The 18,173-nt window shown below is 40.5% G+C and overlaps 1 protein-coding gene across 1 annotated transcript; it reads right to left on the bottom strand.

Moving 5' to 3' along the window:
* Positions 1 to 6,541: 6,541 nt before the first annotated feature.
* Positions 6,542 to 15,523, bottom strand: LOC140381118 (alpha-protein kinase 3-like). The gene is made up of 13 exons (XM_072465143.1): positions 15,349 to 15,523; positions 13,238 to 13,359; positions 12,996 to 13,113; positions 11,833 to 12,916; positions 9,491 to 11,087; positions 9,265 to 9,412; positions 9,067 to 9,194; positions 8,953 to 8,988; positions 8,594 to 8,868; positions 8,278 to 8,366; positions 7,980 to 8,197; positions 7,634 to 7,682; positions 6,542 to 7,542 (listed from the first exon to the last, which is right to left on the bottom strand). Exons 1-13 carry the CDS (start codon positions 15,480 to 15,482, stop codon positions 7,227 to 7,229), a joined length of 4,314 nt encoding a protein of 1,437 aa, XP_072321244.1. The 5' UTR covers positions 15,483 to 15,523; the 3' UTR covers positions 6,542 to 7,226.
* Positions 15,524 to 18,173: the final 2,650 nt, after the last annotated feature.

The raw sequence follows: 18,173 nt of genomic DNA on the forward strand, positions 1-18,173 counted from the left end.
GTTGAGCTGGCCATAAGGGTCAGTTCACAACTTAGAATTCTTCACATAATTAATAATTTCACATCTCCTCTGTTTGTGTGGCCTGCATAAAGTCACACATCTAATGTAATATGTGCTAATCTTTTATATGTGCTTCAGGTGAGATTCAAACTCAATCTCTCACACCTGCTCATGTGGTGCTTTACAAACAATGTGTATTAGTTTGTTCTAGCAAGTCTATATGTGTATTAACAAATCAAAACGATCCTAAACCTTCCCCTTGGTTATAAGGCACATCATTTTATCAGTCTAACCATCTCTTGCCTCCGTCCTGAGTCCTATAATGTTTAAGTCCTGTTATCACTGGTTTTCATAACTTCTATAACGTCTAAATTTAGATGATATTGTCTTATTTAAATCTATTCAATTCTTGATTGAATCTCCACAATCCTTCAGGCATTTACTTTAGAATGTCAAATTCTTTCCCTGTTAATTTGAACTCTTCTCCTTATTACTCATCACGTCAACCCCCCCTGAGGTGTAACCTCTTGGTGTCCCTGTGATCCGTAAAGTTAACGGACATCTGCTCCATCCTGAGTCCTCCAGATTCTTTGCCAGTCAATAGCCTCTTATCTCTGACTATCTTTATGACTTGGTGTCCTGTTGTCTTTAGTTAATAAACACATGTATGTCCCATGTCCCCCCACTTCTGCGTCAATTGCCCTAGTTAATGACCCATTCATGTCTTTCCTGGGAGGGCATTGGACGTCACTATTTAACTTATTCCCTCGCTTACGTCTACATGCAATACGAGGTTTCCTCATGATAATACAAATAAAAAGTTACTGATATAACTTTTACTATCACTTTACTTACTGCCCGTTCTACTCCTATGTCCAAAAACATCAGTAGTCACTAATTTACCCACATTATCACTTCCAGGCCTGTGCCTGTATTTGATCCTAAATTTAAAAACCCTTCTGTCTTTTCGTCCTGTACTTTCATCTAGTCATGCATTAAGTCCAAAAAGATAATTTTCGTTAAGTCCAATAATAAAACAAAACAAAACAAAACGTAGGTTTGTTCTGTGCACTCAAAAAACACGACTTTTGTCTTCTATGTCGGGGACAGGAAGTGTCCTGTCTGTGATCACATTCCCCAAAAATATTGGCCATCTATAAAAATCTGAATTCATCTTCATCTCCTATCAAGTTTAATACAATCTTTATAATTGATTGTTGTCAATCAAACAAAACCCTTAAAATTTGTTCTACAGAGCTCTCAATAACTAAAATTTAAAACCAGCTGAGTTTAGTTTTACTTATTTCATCAGTTCAGAGCGTCCTCTGAGCTGCTTTCTTCCCATTCTCCTGTCTTGTTGATCCCCCTTATCTCCCCCTCTCTGCCACGTCATCTGAGCACGCTGGAAGTCTCCCTCCAAAATCCTCTTATGACTTTTCCTTTGTCTTTTTACAGTTTGGGGTGATAATTTTGGCATTATGTGGTCTCGGTTGTCTGAGAGAAATGCTACTTGCTTTACAGTCACGGTCAATGTCAAGCTTCTAGAGAAAATTCCTTATTAGATTCCTCCGGACATAAACGTGGTGTTTAAGATTCACCCGTGACTGCAAATTTTAGATCTCTCAGAATAACGCCTTGTGACCCTTGTATGATTAATTGTGATTCTCAGACTCGTTAGTTAATCACTATTAATCCTCATTCACACATTCACACTTCTCTCTTACTTACTTCGCTCGTGCACAGCGCTTACATTCACACATATTTCCTCAGTAATATGAAACTGGGTATTTCCTCAGTAATACCTAACTGCCTTGCTTTATGTGAGAAACTTATCTCGTCCATAAGCCTACAGTATTTTTCCAGTAAATATCAAACTAATGCATAAAAATGTAGGGTCTCAAAACCACATGCATTCAGTTTATGATTAAGGAAGATTTCTTAGCAGAAACGAGACAAGACGGGGCACCAGGGTTAAACCCAAAGAGCTAAGATACGGTCCTTAATCGCGCTCGTTAAAAAGGTCTGAAGGGTGTTTCACGATTCAGGGACTTACACATAGTCTAATCAAACAAACAATAGTCAATAACTCTTTCGTGTAGTTTATTTATCAAAAGGGTAATCAAAACACCGGAGCAGAAATGCGCACAGGTAAATCACAGGTGATGTTATATCAGATTTAACAGCAGATTTCATGCAGATAATGTTAAACCAGGGTTTTGCCTTTGATAACCAAACGTGTCTATGCTAATCTATATCAAAAAGAGGGAAAGTGAGAAGCTAAAGGGAGGAGGAACAGCTGAGCTCTACCCAAATCACGCCACAAAACGGACCGCACGCAATGGACTCGGCTTACGGTTCTGTAGAGACTCGGTCCGACTGGTCCTGGTCCGCGGACGAGGTCCGGAGCGAGGCGTTGCGTGGAGCGGTGTGGCGGCAAAGGTTCGTGAAGCGGGCGGCGGCCGTGGAGCTGGCGGCGGTCGGGGAGCGATGCGTCGCGTGGAGCGGAGGAGGCTGCGACGTGCTGTAAGGTCCTTGACGCCGGGGAGCGGTGTGCTGCGACGTGCTGTAGGGTCCTTGGCGCCGGGGAGCGGTGTGCTGCGACGTGCTGTAGGGTCCTTGGCGCCGGGGAGCGGTGTGCTGCGCCGGGGAGCGAGGGGTCGCGTGGAGCGGTGTGCTGCGACCTCCTTGAAGCGGCGGCGGCAGCGGAGGCGATGTCGGGGAGTTCCTTGGCGGTAGAACGCTTTAGCGGTGTGTTAGCTCCTCACGCGGCCTTTACTCAGATGAGGACGTAGCGCTGATCCACGTAAACGGCGTAGATTACTTCAAAAAGAAAAGAAACGAAGTAGCAAAGAAAGTCTCTGTCCGGTTGAGCGCTTAAGCGTAGTTCCAGGTAGTTCCAGGTAGTTCCAGGTGGTTTCAGGTGGTTTCAAAGTCCTGGGCTAGCATGGCCTTGTTGACCACGTGACGGACGGATTTTGTTGAGACAAAGGAAAAGTGAAAGCGTGTCCGTGGAGACAGCTTCAAGAGAGAAGAGAAGAGCAGAAGAACAAAAAAGAGCGTTTCTAGCTTGGAGCGTCCTTTTGATACCTGGCCCGCAGGGCATGCTGGGAGCGACAGGGGCGGGCGCTACTGCGAGAACTTCCTGTTTAACATTTTCCTGACCGAGAAAATAAAACTGGAGTAACGTAAATAATAATGGCAAAAACATTGAACCCTGTTTTAACATTTACACGTTAAACACTTTTGGCAGTTTTTGCACATTATTTCTTGAGGTAGACACATTTTACATCTTCTTTCACCTGTGATGGGCGCTCGAAAATCAAGCATTGGGAATATAAAACCTTAAATAGTGGAAAAATACGTAACACAAGGTGAAACATGCGGTGTAAGGAGTTGATTCAAACATTCATGGCATAATCACATAAAACAGTTTTCATCGGGGCGTCTTCCTGTAAGACTGTGGGGAGAAGAAGATCTGTTATCAAAAAAGTCACAGCGGCTCCCCTGCGGTGAGGGAGACAGGGAGAACGAAAAACCCCCAATGTTCAAAGAGAGATTTTCTGTTATCTGGCCGTGGAATGTCCATCTCCATTCCCCTACAAAAACGTTTTATGGCTAACTCTTTTTCACACACAAAATTTTGTCTGACCTTCTTTGTCGCCTGTGTTCTCCTGCTGCTTCGAAACGACGCGCTCTCCTCGCGGAGAATGAGGTGCGATGGGCGGCCACGGGAAAAGTGGACTTCCTTTAGCTGTGCACAGACTTCACCGATTCACCCGTCAATCTCCGCGAAGGGGCTGCTTGTCATCCGGCTCGAAGGACCAGAAAATGTCATGGAATTAGACATACACCCGATGCTATTCCTTAACACATAGAGAACACAATTCAACTTAGAATATGAAACGACACAGAAACGTCAGACATTTGTATGGCATGCATGGGAGAAAACGCGGGGACTGATCACGTAAGCTGTTGTAAGAAGCCTGCGTGATCCTCCTGCGTCTCACCCCCGCGTCTCACCTCGTTTTTTCCCATGCTGGTTGGTTTTATTAGATATTCTGGAATAGGCGGGTCACATTTCTCATTGGTCAGCCTCACATCAAGGCACTTGGTATTTTTCCGTAGAGATAAAGCCTGCAAGGGGGGGTGCAACTCCCCCCCCCCTCTGGGGCAACATCCTTTGGCCAATCTTTACGACCCCTTCACAAACAAATGCTGTCACACACCCGTTCTTCTCTTAGACTAATGATGCAGATAAAATATCACTATTATGCAGATAAAATACATCAGAAATATAATCATATATTCACATTTTATCACATAATGTAAGGCAAGGCAAGGCAAGTTTATTTGTAGAGCACAATGTAGGACATAATTAACATACAAATTGGCCAAGTTGAAATATATTGATTGGTTACCTAATTGAACATTATTAGAGGTGTTGTCTGGACCGGAAACTCCAAGGTCAAAGTAGGAATCACTCCCAAAGGTGGACTGAGCCAAGATCAGCATTGTAATGTCAAACCAACCAGACATAATGGTGGTGGTGGTTAAACAGCAGAGGAAATTTGTGGTTGATGTGGCAATACCACGTGATGGCAACATCAGGAAAAAGGACCATGAGACACTGGAGAAACACCACAGGCTCAGAGAGGAGGTGAAGAAGGCGTGGAAGGCAAAAGTGGTGCCCGTGGTCATCAGAGCACTTGGGGCAGTGAGCGCCAAACTGGAGGAGTGGATACAACAGATCTCTGGAAAAATATCCGACATGTCAGTCCAGAAAAGTGCAGTGCAGGAACCGCAAGGATACTGTGCAGAACCCTTAAGCTCCCAGGCCTCTGTTAGAGGACCCGAGCTTAGAAAAAAATTATACCACCCGCGGAGGTAGAGAAGGGAATTTTATATGTTATTATTGTTATATTATAGCAATAAATTACTATTATTATGCTTATTAATTTATATTATTATTATTATCATTCTGGCCTTTTGGATGTGTACAATTACTTGATTTAATGCAGAAAAAAAAACATTATAATATGCATTGTAGAAAAAATTCTGTTGTATTATCTGGACTCTGGAAAATGTTTCGACTCACATCCAAGAGTCATTCTCAATCTGCAAATCGAGTCTGGGAAATAAGGTTTTTATATCTTACTCTGTGTAAGCCCTGGCCACCGGGTAACTCCTTTATCAGGAGGTCCAGCCCGGTGGGATAAGGGATTACAGGCTTGATTTTAATACGCACTATTTCAATATACTTGAACCTGGAGCTCTGAAAATGTACACAGTTGTTGTTGACTAGTAGGGAAATGAAGCTATGAAATATGTCTTTGCTCAGTCCATTTTTATTGCCATTTTTTTCATCCATTTTCTACCGCTTCTTCCCTTTTGGGGTCGCGGGTGACTGTAGCCTATCCCAGTGACTTCGGGCCTTAGGCGGGGTACACCCTGGACAGTGGCCAACTTGTCGCAGGGCCAACTCAGAGACATAGACATTACAGACAGTTCACTCTCACATTCAATCACTAGGGCCAATTTAGAGTCACCAATTTTGCCTAACACACGTCTTTGGACGGTGGGAGGAGCCAGAGAACCCGGAGAGAACCCACGGTAACACGGGGAGAACATGCAGACTCCACCCGGAGAGATCATGTGATGTTGGTCTGGTCCGGGAATCGAACCCATGATCTCCTTCTTGGGAGGCAAGAGCGCTAACCGCCTTTGCCACCCCATTTTTATTGCATACCTATATATTCCCCATATAGGTCGGAGAACATAGATACTGGGAACATAGGTGCCTCACATTGAAAAATGTTCCCAATCCTGCTGCTCCCAGTCTGAAATGCCAAACATACAGTAGGTACTGAAAATATATTAGAGAAGATAGGGCTGACCCTGCATTCTTCTTACATTGTTTTCAAACATATAACTAGAAACTAGAATTTCTTACCGTTCGAATGATGTATTACACACAAATATGGACAAAGTATAGTCTTTTAATAAATGTTTTAATTTGAAAAAAATAAATGACAGCACAATGCGAGGATGGAAGGAAATGTGTATTGCATGAACTTCAGTGTGAAGCCATAGCCTTCTATTTGTTTGTGCTTAATGTCTAGCTATTACATAAAAGATGAGTCATGATGAGCAATCACAAAGGATTATCTTGATGAAATTAGCCTTTCACAATGTAAACACTGGTCACAGGTGCTAATGAGCATCACCAAATGAAGGGTGTGTTTTGGAATCAAAGATAACTGTATCTACTTCAGCTGTGGGCCTAAGGCAGGGTGCATTCTGAACAATGTTTAGAGACTTATGACAATTATTCACTCTTAACTAGGGCAGCTACCAATTGAACAACCACATGGTATATTTCTTATGATTCCAAAGATTCAATTTTGACTTAAACCATGCAAAGCAATCTTTTCTGGAGTTAGGTTTTACGGTAGGACATCAAAATGTCAAATCGTCGTCCCATTATATGCTTAATACCTATTAGCTATTATAAGCTAACATGTGATTAACACAGCACCATATATTTACTTTGAAACACATTTATTAAAATGTGCTATCAAACACATCATCATGATCCAATAATCCACTAGAACATTGTTTCTCAAGCTTCAAGCTTCTTCTGGCAGCACAAAGGACACCTCCAGTTCTTCATTTAGAGTATTCACTTTTTACTCTTGAGTAATTTCCTAGCACTATGACAATCAGGTGCTACTACATTTGGCTTGAGATAGACTTGAAACTTGAAATTAAAACACAAAATTACATAATGTGTATAATCAATGCATATATGAGACACAAGAAAAATAATAATGTTTTATTCAATCAAGACATTTTCACTTTAGTGAAATTTTTTTAGAGATATCCCAATCCTGCTTTTTCAGTTCTGATATAGATATCAATATTTTGTTTATTAATATAGGTTGATACCCAATCCCAGCTTGTATACATGCAGGCACTTCATTTAAAACTGTGAGAAAAAAATATTTGTACCTCCACAACAGCACTGTAGAGAGCCTGTCGCTTATTGTTTTGTATCATTCTAGTAACATATAAGAGCTGTTGCATAGGAATGGTGTTTGAAATGTAAGATATACTTGACTCGTTTGAAATAATTCTACAGATATTGTGTTGTCACTTTCTATTATTTTACACTCTTATAACACAAAACCTCAATTTCAGTATGGAGATTTTACAATTCCATAGAGGTTTTAATGACTAATACTCAGTTTATCGTTGGATTCATCAGCAGATCTTTGTTCGGAGGGAGTTCTTTGGACATCTTGCTGAGTCTTTTTAGATATCCTGGGGCTGGCAGAGAACTTTCGTCCAGTCTGAGGACTCGAGGAGCCCATTTTACGTTGAACCAATGGACTTTTGGAGCCTTTAGGTTTAGTAGTCATCAATAGTGACTCAATGACCTTTAGTGATCGTAGGCCCAGTAAGCCACAGAAGTAATTACACTGATGCTGGATAACAAATTGCTGAAATACTTTAGGATTTCCCTCAAGCGGAAGACCTTGGTGCCTGCAGAAACGTGGAAATGTCAGCAAAATAATTTAAATACAAATTAGCAAACAAATGCGTTCTGGTTTCAAAACAAAACACAAGTACTGACCCGTGAGATTTGAGAGAAATTCCAACATTTGTGATCTTAAAGTTAACACCTGCAAATGACAAAACATCCTGATTTAGATCAATCTAACATGCAGTAAATTTGTTTTGAATGCAGGGATGTGGCCATAATGAGATTTTTCGCACGATTTCCGAAACGCAAATTGTTTTTAAGCTCATCACACATTAAACATGGACCCTAGAATAAACGTAATGGGCTGTGAAAGGAAAAACTGTGTAGCATACATAGCCAAACAACACCTGTTCATCTGCAAGGTTTTTCCTCACAAAACCTCATCTTTCCGTTAGTAATCATGTCAATATTGTATGTCTTTTAGGTGCTGGTTTACCTTCTAACTTGGTGAAAAGCATATTTCCACTGGTCCACTGAAAGATCCAGTGCAGCAGCGCACAACACTTCTGCGCCGCCTCCGATCCACTCCTCATATCTAACCTTCCAGCGTGATCCAGCCCACAGTATGTACTATACACCCCGCACAGGTCAGTCTCCACTGTGGCGTATGGTATGCTGTTTGCTGGTCGATACATCAGGTGAACTGGGATCACTCTGTGTCATAAGATTTGCATAATTATAAGAAAGCATGAGAATGTATTTAGATCAGATTAATGTTGTATCATAAAACTTACTCAAAGGAGGAGCCAAAACTCTCTATCGCTCTTGCCTCTGCTGAAAATATCTTACAGTATTCTCGAGCAAGGTTTTGAATTTTACATGCCTTTGAACAGAAACCATCCAAAAGATAAGTAGCCTGGCTAGCTTTCTCGATGTAATTTAAAGAGAATATCTGGTAAAGCCAAAGCATAGACAATATACAATCTATGGCAGTGCTTGGATAAAGTATTTTAAAGACAAACTAGCCCAGAGTAAACTTTTAGCACACAATGACAACAGCTTTATAGCCCAGCTAACACTACTGCAATCACAACAGTATCAGCAACTCACCTGTTTAACACCTTCTTGATTCTTTTCTATTAGCAAGCCTTCCCCTTTACCTCCATAAACAATGGGATTGCAAACTTTAATGATGCAGGAGTTACCAGACTCAAACACAGGTTCAAGACCATAAATGACTTTGGCCCTCCAGGTTTTGTGGGAAAATCCTACACCAAGACGACTTTCTTGCACCGTTATGCGGCCAAACAATTTCTTCCCCCACACACAAGAATCAGCCACGCCTTTGTTGAATATTAGAGGCGCTAGTTCAATTTCCTCTCCAACTGCAGACATCAATTAAAAAAATAATTATGTTAAATGTTAATTAGAAGACACAAAGTTTTAGAAGAATTACAAAATAATCCCACCTCCAAGATCTTCTTGAATTGACAGTCCACTTAAAACTACAACACAATTAAAAAGTCAATATCATGTTTATGAAAAAAAATAAGTACAATAGGTAGGAGTAAAAATGTACTGACCCGCAGCACTGAGCAGAAAGTCTGTTGAGTCTGTTCCATACTCATTTGTAATTGTGCATCCAAATACGCCAGTGTCGTGGGATGTGGCTTGGGCAAGAGCAAGATTGACTTTTGTTTCATCCCCTGCACTGGGAGATAATGGTTTATAAGCTACAGTAGTCTGTATGAATAATACTATTTAACATAAAGATATTGTACCTTTTTAACATTTTAGCAATGACTAGTTCATCTCTATACCATGTAACAGTAGATTCACTGAGGACATTGAAGAACTGGCACCACAGCTTCATATTGCCTGAGTGGTCTGCAAAGGTTTCTCCTCTTATCTTTCGAATTACTTGTGGAGCTGCAGCAATTAACAATATTTTGTGACTGTAATTGATGCAGATTTACAACTACAGTGTAAGTTGTTGTTTTTATTTACCTTTGTAGGGGTCATTCTTGGTCTTGATCACAGAGCTCTCTTCAGATATTACATCTGGAAGCTCGAGGGTTTGTGGACTTAGTATCTCAACAGGTGACTTCTTTCTATTCAGGAGTGGAGAGCGCTTTTTCTTGGGTGACACTGGTTCTGCATTAGGCAGAAGCTGTGCTGGGTGTCGAGAAAGTTGTGGGGATGTAGAAACATTTTCAACTGTAGGATTTAAGTCATTGTTGGTGGTTGGGGCTTCCGCTTCCACCAGTTTAGTTTTATGTGTTGGGACTTTGCGCCTGGCTCCAGATGCCAGCTCTTGTGGAGTTGCAGAAGCAATCGGATCACAGTCTCTTTTCTCTAACAATGGACTTGTCTCAGGAATAAGATGAGGCAAGATAACCACTTTTTCAAAGTCTTCCGTTGCATTATTGTTCTTTTGTACGCTGCTTACACTGTCCAAAACATTTGAAACCGGGAGCTCTTGCACACGTTCAGAACTACTTATGTTTGATTTAAGTTCTTCCATTTTGCTATTATAAAGAAGTGGTGCTGTAAATGTTTCTTTAATCGCTACTACCGGAATACAATCCAACTTTATTTCAGGAGTGGTTTTGGTCAGCGCCTGTGTGTCGGTGTCTCGCACAGCTTCATTATTTGGAGGCTCCTGTTTCCTGACATTTAGAAGTTCCCCAGTTTCTTCACTCGATTTTTCTGACAGGCGGTTGGTTGCTTTGTATTCATTTGTTTCACTACATATTGTTTTTTCTGGTGTGGTTGAAGAAGGGGTTCCAATAGATTCCAGGGGATGTGTACAGTTTGACAAAACAGGAGCTTCATCCGTAAAGAGTTCCTTAGTTTTCATTAGCTCATTGTAAATCTGCATTAATGTCTCCTTTATGGTTTGTGGAGGGGCTTCGTTTGCTCTGGTAGTGTTACTTTCCCTGCCCGTTCTACCCTCAGGCTTTTCTGTATTGTCTACTGGGGTTATTCGTGATGAAACCGACTCCTCGAGAGCATTTATTTGTGACCTCAGGAGTTCAGCTATAGATATTATGTTTGGAATGGGTGATGGACATTTTTGTAGATCTTTTGGCTCAGACTCTGTAATCTGTGCATTTTCTTCTAGCTGCGACGGACCATGTCCTCCAGATGACACTGTTTCTACTGAACTTTGACATCCTTTCATTTGACCCTCTTTACTTTGAGCCTGTCCGACCGAAAGTGATATTAACTCTTTAGTCTCCTCACATTTTACCTTCTCATGGATTGGTATTTCTGTCTGTTCAACAGTTTTTATGGGTGCATTAGGCTGGCTTTGCTGTGCAGTGAGAGAAACATTACACTTGGACTTGTTCTCAGCAGCGCTGGAGCTTTCGAGTGGTGGCTTCTGTGTGATTTCACCTGATCCCCTAGAATGATCCTGTGTGTCCTGGGTCATGTTATCCACGGCATTTTGAAGGCCACTGTGCAAAGATGGATCACGCCTGTCCCGTTCAACCCTTTCAGATGTGGGCGTCTCTGGTGCTGCCGTTGTGTGGAGCTTGGGCTTCAGCTCAAGGTCAACAGATGCCTCATTCCTCTGTGTCTTTGCATGGGCCTGTGTAGCCTTGTGGAGGAGACGGAACACACTGTTAGGGCACGGCTGTAAATACCTCCTACTTAATCCTAAAGTATGTTACTATGGATAAACAAGACAGCTACTCACAAAGAGCAAAAGTCACTCATTGTGGGCTAGCAGTTGTAACGTCATTACATAAATTCAAGTACCAACACAGATTCTATCCCATAAAATGCATATTTTACATAGTTTTTACACTTGATAACCAACATCTCTGTAACCAGCACATTAAATTTGCACATTTGCTTGAACAAATACAATGTGTAAACCCAAGGTAACCTCAGAGGATTAGATATCCAAAGAATTGGGTATATAAAGGTATTTTTTACTATACAAAGTTAGTTGTTTTAGTTTTAGTAGCAGTGACAGAGGCATGTGAAGTGTTTTCAAGACAAACTGTGTCACATCCTGAAAAGATTAGATTTTAATTGTGGCAAAGTATGAAGCATTTTATGATCAATATATTAAACACTAGAATTAAATAAAATCTTATTTCAGTTCATGCATATAATTTAATCTTCTAGTACATATAATATGACCTTTTTAATTGATCTTCATTAAGTGAAAAGATGCCTATCACATCTGTCAACATGTGCGTCATTTATTTCTCATCACTCAGAACAGCCAGCAAATACTTCAGGTCTAAAAATAGCAGCAAATGCATGGGTTAGTGATGAGGCCAGTGTTGGCAACACAAAGTTCTTATGAGCTCATGCGTAACAGTCTGTCTCACCTCCCTCTCTTGTACTGGGACGGGCACGCGCACACTCTTTTGGTCAGGTCTTGTTTCCTTTTGGGGCGGCTCCCGTCTGACCTGCTGACATGGAGGCTGAGGAAGAGCAGTCCCACTGTCACATGATGTGTTTGTGTGAGTCATATCAGGGGACAAAACCTGTGCCGTTTTATCCCTGCCCATGACCTTAAGTTTTGTACTTGTGTCCTGTTTTATTGTCGACTGAGCTGGCTGTAGTTTTGAAGCTCTTGGGGGTATCACAGGTGAAAGGTTCTTGGATGGACTTCCATTCTGTACTTTTATGTTTTGTACATTTCCTTTTGTTGTCTTACGATCAACTTTTTCCTGACTTGGTCCGTGGTTGTCACCGACACTTGCCAGTCGCTTTTTCAATTGTTTAAAAGAAGATAGCACTGAGGTTGAAGTAGCACTACTTTCCACTTCCATAGAATCCATTAAATGTTTAGACTTTTTTGGAGATTCAGGTATCTCTGAACAAGCCGCAGAGATTTTCTCATCCTTTTCAGAACCATTTTCCCCCACAGGACAAGGTTTAGCTGTGTTAGAGCTTTTGAATGTCTTTACAAAAGGAGTTTTGGTTTGGTGTGCTGTAAACACCTTCTGACCAGAGTCATTTGTGTGTGTCCCAGGTGAAGGAGTGCTCTCGTTGGCATCCTGATCAGTTATTAAATGTGCCTCTATGGACTCCTTAGTTCCATTAGTATCTTTGACGTCCTCCACACAGCTCTTCTGTGCTCTGGCCTTGATTTCTGCAGTAGTCTCCTGCTGGCTCTCCTCGCTGGTGTCCTCCTCTGTGGCGCTGGGGGCACTGATGTAGCTACCCACAGTGGAGCGCCGTTTCCTCTGGTCTCGATCTGGGCTGATGGTCCGTGCTGGTTCCTGGTTTTCCTTCTCCTCTGCCTCCCTGCGTTTGTTCTCAGCTTTTTGTTTGAGTTTGGAAAAGTAGCGTTGGTGGATCTTAAACTCATTCATCTCACCTACTTCAAGAACGCCAGAGCAGGACACGATGCCTTTTGTGTTAGTGGCAGAGGCCTGGTATATTGCTGCATCTTCTTCAGTGCAACTGGGAAAAAAATTATAATTCAAATGTTTACATTAAAATGATGGTATATATTTGGTTTAGTGATGGTATGCTCACTTACTTGTATATGTGCAGGGAATGATTGTGACCATTGCGGAATATTTCATATTTTGGTAAACCGCAGTATCTGTCTAATTGAATGTCATCCTTATACCAGGTGACTTGAGGTGCAGGGTACCCTGAAGACAACACAATTTCACTAACTTTATACATGGTAAGTTAAACCGCATCTTGCATTTTGAAGTACTAATTCTCAATCTCCTGAGAGTTCCTGACTAACACTCGATGCAAACATGGCTTTACCTGTGACGACGCATGTAAACTTGACATTGCAGCTCTCAGACACAGCTTTGGACTTCAGAGTTACTTCAAAGAAAGGCTGTGTCTCTTCTGTTAACTGTGCAATGACACTGCACAGAGTGCTCCTGACATGATGATATAATATATCACAATATATCTTAAATAATGTTGCATTTTCTTAAAATTATTCAATCATGACATGTATTAATCGTGGCTCAGTTCTGCATATTTTATCTTCATAGCGAGTCATATATGATAAACAAGCAAACAGATATTCTAGATCTAGTTCTAGTTCAGCCAAATAGGATAAAGAGTTTGAAAGTGGCGTATCACGACTCTTTGAAAGTCCTGAAGTATTGCAGTGCCAGTGACAGTGATATAAGATCAAACTGTAGTTTGACCTGAGAGGAGCTCAGACAGAGGTACTTCTGAGATGTGGAGACTTCTATTTTTACTATTACTCCTTTTTTAAGATGCTCTAAACCTAATGTTTTTTTGTTTATAATAAAGATTTAATTGAATTGAAAGCAACCAATAAATATTTATTTTCATTCCTGCCCCATAAACAGGGTAAACAAAGTGAAGAAAAGAGAAAGGACAGATGTGAACATGCATTAAATAATCTCATTATATTGGTACATTTATGTGATGTGCACTTAATCCATGCCTGCTGTAACTGTATTGGGCCACTGCACATTAAAGGGACGTTGTTATACTTCAGTGAATGTTGTGTGTACTTAGGCTAACGCCACAAGACAGTAATTACGATCTTCACAGGGAAATGACAGAAAACAGTCACAGTAATCTGAACAACTAGAAAATGTGTCTGCGTCTCTCCCTCTCCCCCCTCTCTCTCTCCCTCCCTCTCTCTCTCCCTCCCTCCCTCTCTCCCTCCCCCCCCCCCCCCCCCCTCTCTCTCTCTCTTTGGACTGGCTCCGTCCCAAAATTCTAAAGAATAAAGCCTAAAGAATAAAGTCTACCTCTCTCCCCCTCTCCCTCTCCCTCTCTCCCTTTCCCTCTCTCCCTCTCTCCTTCTCTCCCTCTCCCTCTCTCCCTCCCTGGACAAGTGCCGCTTACAATTATTATTCTTTAGACTTTATTCTTTAGGCTTTATTCTTTAGACTTTATTCTTGTAGTCTCACTCCATTTTTGTAGTTCCTCCTCTTTATTTTCCTGCCTCTGGACAGGCGAAGAATAAAGTCTCTTTATTTATAATCACGAATAAACGTGATTATTTTACATAATCACGTTCAGTATACAATTATATAATTAGAGTATATATATTGCATCGATGTATATAAAACACAAGATAATCTTACCTGTTGTTGACAGAGATCCCAAACTACTAAAGAATAAAGTCTACCTCTCCCTCCCTCTCTCTCTCTCTCTCTCTCTCTCTCTCTCTCCCCCTCTCTCTCTCTCTCTCTCTCTCTCTCTCTCTCGCTCGACTGGCTCCGTCACAAAATTCTAAAGAATAAAGTCTAAAGAATTCCGCAGACACTCAATGCCCAAATTCATTTAAAATGGGGAAAACTAATACTTTTGAAAATTCGACAATTCTTTTTCAGTTTGTCAAAAGTAATAGCACACGTACTACTGTGAACGCGATCATAATGAGGTATAACATGTTGAAATCGGTTGAAGCGTTAAGGAGTTACTGGCTAAATGGAAAATCATGGAAAATATAATAATAAAAAATACGTGAATACAAGAACATATAGTGCCTGTGTGACATCACGCAGACACTCAATAAACAAGTTTTACAAAAGAACTGTGTGGGTGTCAAAATAATGTAAATCTAAAATGAAGGCTTTATGTGTGTAAAATGATAGGCTAAATAATACATTACACAATGAGAAAGAAATGAGAATAATTGCTATTGGTAAATATACGCCGCCGCTTTACGAGAGGATTGCTTGATGTGAAGTTGGCTCCACACTGCTTTGCTGAAATGCTGCTCTTAATCAACACTTTATTTAAACTCCGGTGGCCATTGTATCGAACAAAGAAATAAGATATGTCAGCAAATAATATGTTTGGATAATGTTTGTTTTGTTAAAGCACAAAGTAGTTGTTTGTGTGTTCTTGTTATTTAGCGGTGACTGGCCTTGTACCTGTTCTCTGGCCTCACATTGGAGAGATAGCTGCACCCGGGGGACCGACTGCTTCTACTCACTTCTGTCCCGTTTAGGGATCTCCCATTGCCAGACAGGGAATGGTTTATTGTCCTCCGTGAACCCATTTCCATCAGATTTAATCCAAAAAAGCAAACGTTATGTTCCAAACCTATACCCCTAAAAAAAGGACATGTATCATTTATTAGTTTAAACATAGTCTTAACCACTGTCTTTTGTCTTTATATTAAGATTTGCTCTATAAATCAAATAAAATGTACTTACCATCCCAAACTTCCCTCCTTTGACAGAGACCCCAGAGCACTGACTTAGGCAATGAAATTTCCAATCAAACATGAGCATGCGTAGGCTGCTGCACTATTTATAGTTGGCCTGCAAATAGGCACAAGAGTACATCATACTTTCCAAAAGTTACCATTGGACCATTATTATATGTGTCAACAAGGAGTAAACACCAGTTTAAGCATAATAAGGCTTAATAGCATAACATGTTTAAAAAGAGATTGCAGTGACTGACAACTAAACAGACAAGCTAAATATACTATAAAACCATTTAATGAGAATGACATGAACATTTATGTTTTGTTTCAGATAAAAAAGTACATACAAATATAAATGTCATAATACAGCATAACATTACTGTTTTCAAACACAATCTCAGTATGAAAACTAATATCCAGTGGCTCTGTGGTACACATTGTCATGACGCAGACAATTATGTTAGCACCCCAGAGGAAAGCAGTAGAAATAGTACAGCCTTATATAGGCAAATCAAGATGAGTGCCAAAGAGACATGGACTTTTATCTGGACACAAGCTTGCATGCAAACAGCACACGATGGGATCCATTTGACATAAACCCCTAATGAAAAACTTAAAAGTCATTTAGAAGTGAACTTACATCATGGATTATGAGTTGTTTATGCCAGTGGTTGGTCTTCTTTTTTGCAGTTGGAAAGCCATAGATTGAACTTCATTTCCAGAACAGGAAATCAGTCTACAGAAAGATCAAAGCATAACAGTGCGTGGAGACACGATGGGGTCCCAGCGGCTGGCGGAGCTCGTGTTAGACAGTAGATCCTCTGAGCATGCAGCTCTTTGGGAAGGGGTACCCCAGAGCTAAATCTAGGAGGTTCATTAAATACAGTTACCACTACTGCAAACAAAAACAGGACAAATTGGCCACAAGTGCTTACAAATTTCCTTTATTTAAAAAAGAAATTGTAGGCTGGATGTTGAAAAGGAAAATACCAAATACCGGTAAATATAGGGATCCGGTTATGGCTTAATATGTCAGATTTATTGAAGGACAATGAGCGATACCCTCCAAATCCATCCTTGATTTAGCATAAATCCATAGTCTAATAAAAGACATAACCATGAGATGAGTGTGGCGATGGATGAAGCAACACCTTTACTGTTCCTCTTTAGTTTCACTCTGGTATTTATTGAGCAGCTTCCTGGTCTAATAAACTGTGACCTTTCAGCATGTGATTGAACCGTTGGCCCCAGGTCTGTTGATTTTTGTCAGTTATAAGCAAGATAACAATTGCATTCTCTATTTTGATTGACATGGAGTTAATGTCACCCCTGTACATGTGAGATAATATGGCTGTTATCTGAACTAACCACTTCATCGTCTGTAGATAACACTGTAAGGACTGTACTGTATGTGTTTATGGCAGCAACATAAATTGTTTTCATGTTTATGCATCGATAGAATAAAATATAGAGTATATAATAGAATATAGCTATTTTTCTACCAAGGTATAAATTCATCTTCGGCTCACCACCACCTAAAAGCAACATAAAGAGAAGCAGCAGTACGATTCGTTATAAACAATCAGTTTTTTTCTGTTTCTCACATGTGCTCAATCCCACTGCATTTAGGACGTCCACAGCACAGGGGACAAACTATTTTTTATAAACACTTTGTTGCCAATGGAACTCTATAGCGCCTCCCAGAGTGCAGAGAGAGGTCTGACATGTGGCCAAATACCAAACCATTGTCATGCAGCATGAATATCTTATTGTAAAGTAAATTATAAAGTTTTACATGAAGGATAACAGATCCATGAAAAGTACAGTTTACATAAGCTGCATTGGAACATGCTGTTCTTATTCTGGACAACAACCTTTTCCAAAATATGATGGGTCCACATAGACACAAGTATAAAAAAGCAAATGAGATAACTTCAACACAGCGAACACTAAAGTAACCATGACCCAAGGTGTTGTTTCCCCACTTATCACTGTGGATATTTCATGGATGTAAATAAAACTTAAGAATGAGAGTGATTTCTGATACAGAAAATCTCAGACTGTTTGTGAGCCATATAATGATATGACATCATCATCTGGATATTCACACTAGTGTCAGATCCAAGGAAGCAGAAACAGGAGAAGAGCTCACCCTGAAGACAGCTGTGACACGCATGCCAGACACACTCATCACCAAATGCAGCAATACTTTTACGTAGCGCACTCAACTCGCATTTCCCTAAACAAATAGATTTTGTAAAATGGCAGAGCCTAATTCAATAGATTGTGTGGAAGTGATCAATAGACATACTTTAAATAAAGCAGGACATGCAAAGTGTGTACAGCCAAGAATAGCACAGAAAACAATTAAGTGCATTATAACTAATTAATTGTTTGGTCATCATTATAACTCTTTTGTCATTGGACTCTATTCATTACTGGGACAACATCTGATAATGCAACAGAAGGAGACGCAGTGACATCTAGTGGTTTGAAGCAAACACAAAAGAGGAAATAATCCATCAGGATTTATTGTAAAATATT

This window comes from Eucyclogobius newberryi, unplaced genomic scaffold (genome assembly GCF_026437365.1).
Source record: "Eucyclogobius newberryi isolate DKJ021-1_F unplaced genomic scaffold, fEucNew1.0.hap1 SCAF_5, whole genome shotgun sequence".
Taxonomy (NCBI): Eukaryota; Metazoa; Chordata; class Actinopteri; order Gobiiformes; family Gobiidae; genus Eucyclogobius; species Eucyclogobius newberryi.

What these genes read in the sequence shown, in the direction of transcription:
- LOC140381118 (XM_072465143.1), bottom strand. Translation starts at nt 15,482, where the DNA reads ATGGAAATGGGTTCACGGAGGACAATAAACCATTCCCTGTCTGGCAAT. An exon ending in GTTTACATGCGTCGTCACAG is followed by an intron (nt 13,114 to 13,237) that starts GTAAAGCCATGT and finishes TGTTGTCTTCAG; the next exon opens with GGTACCCTGCACCTCAAGTC. An exon ending in ATTTCTCTCAAATCTCACGG is followed by an intron (nt 7,543 to 7,633) that starts GTCAGTACTTGT and finishes ACGTTTCTGCAG; the next exon opens with GCACCAAGGTCTTCCGCTTG.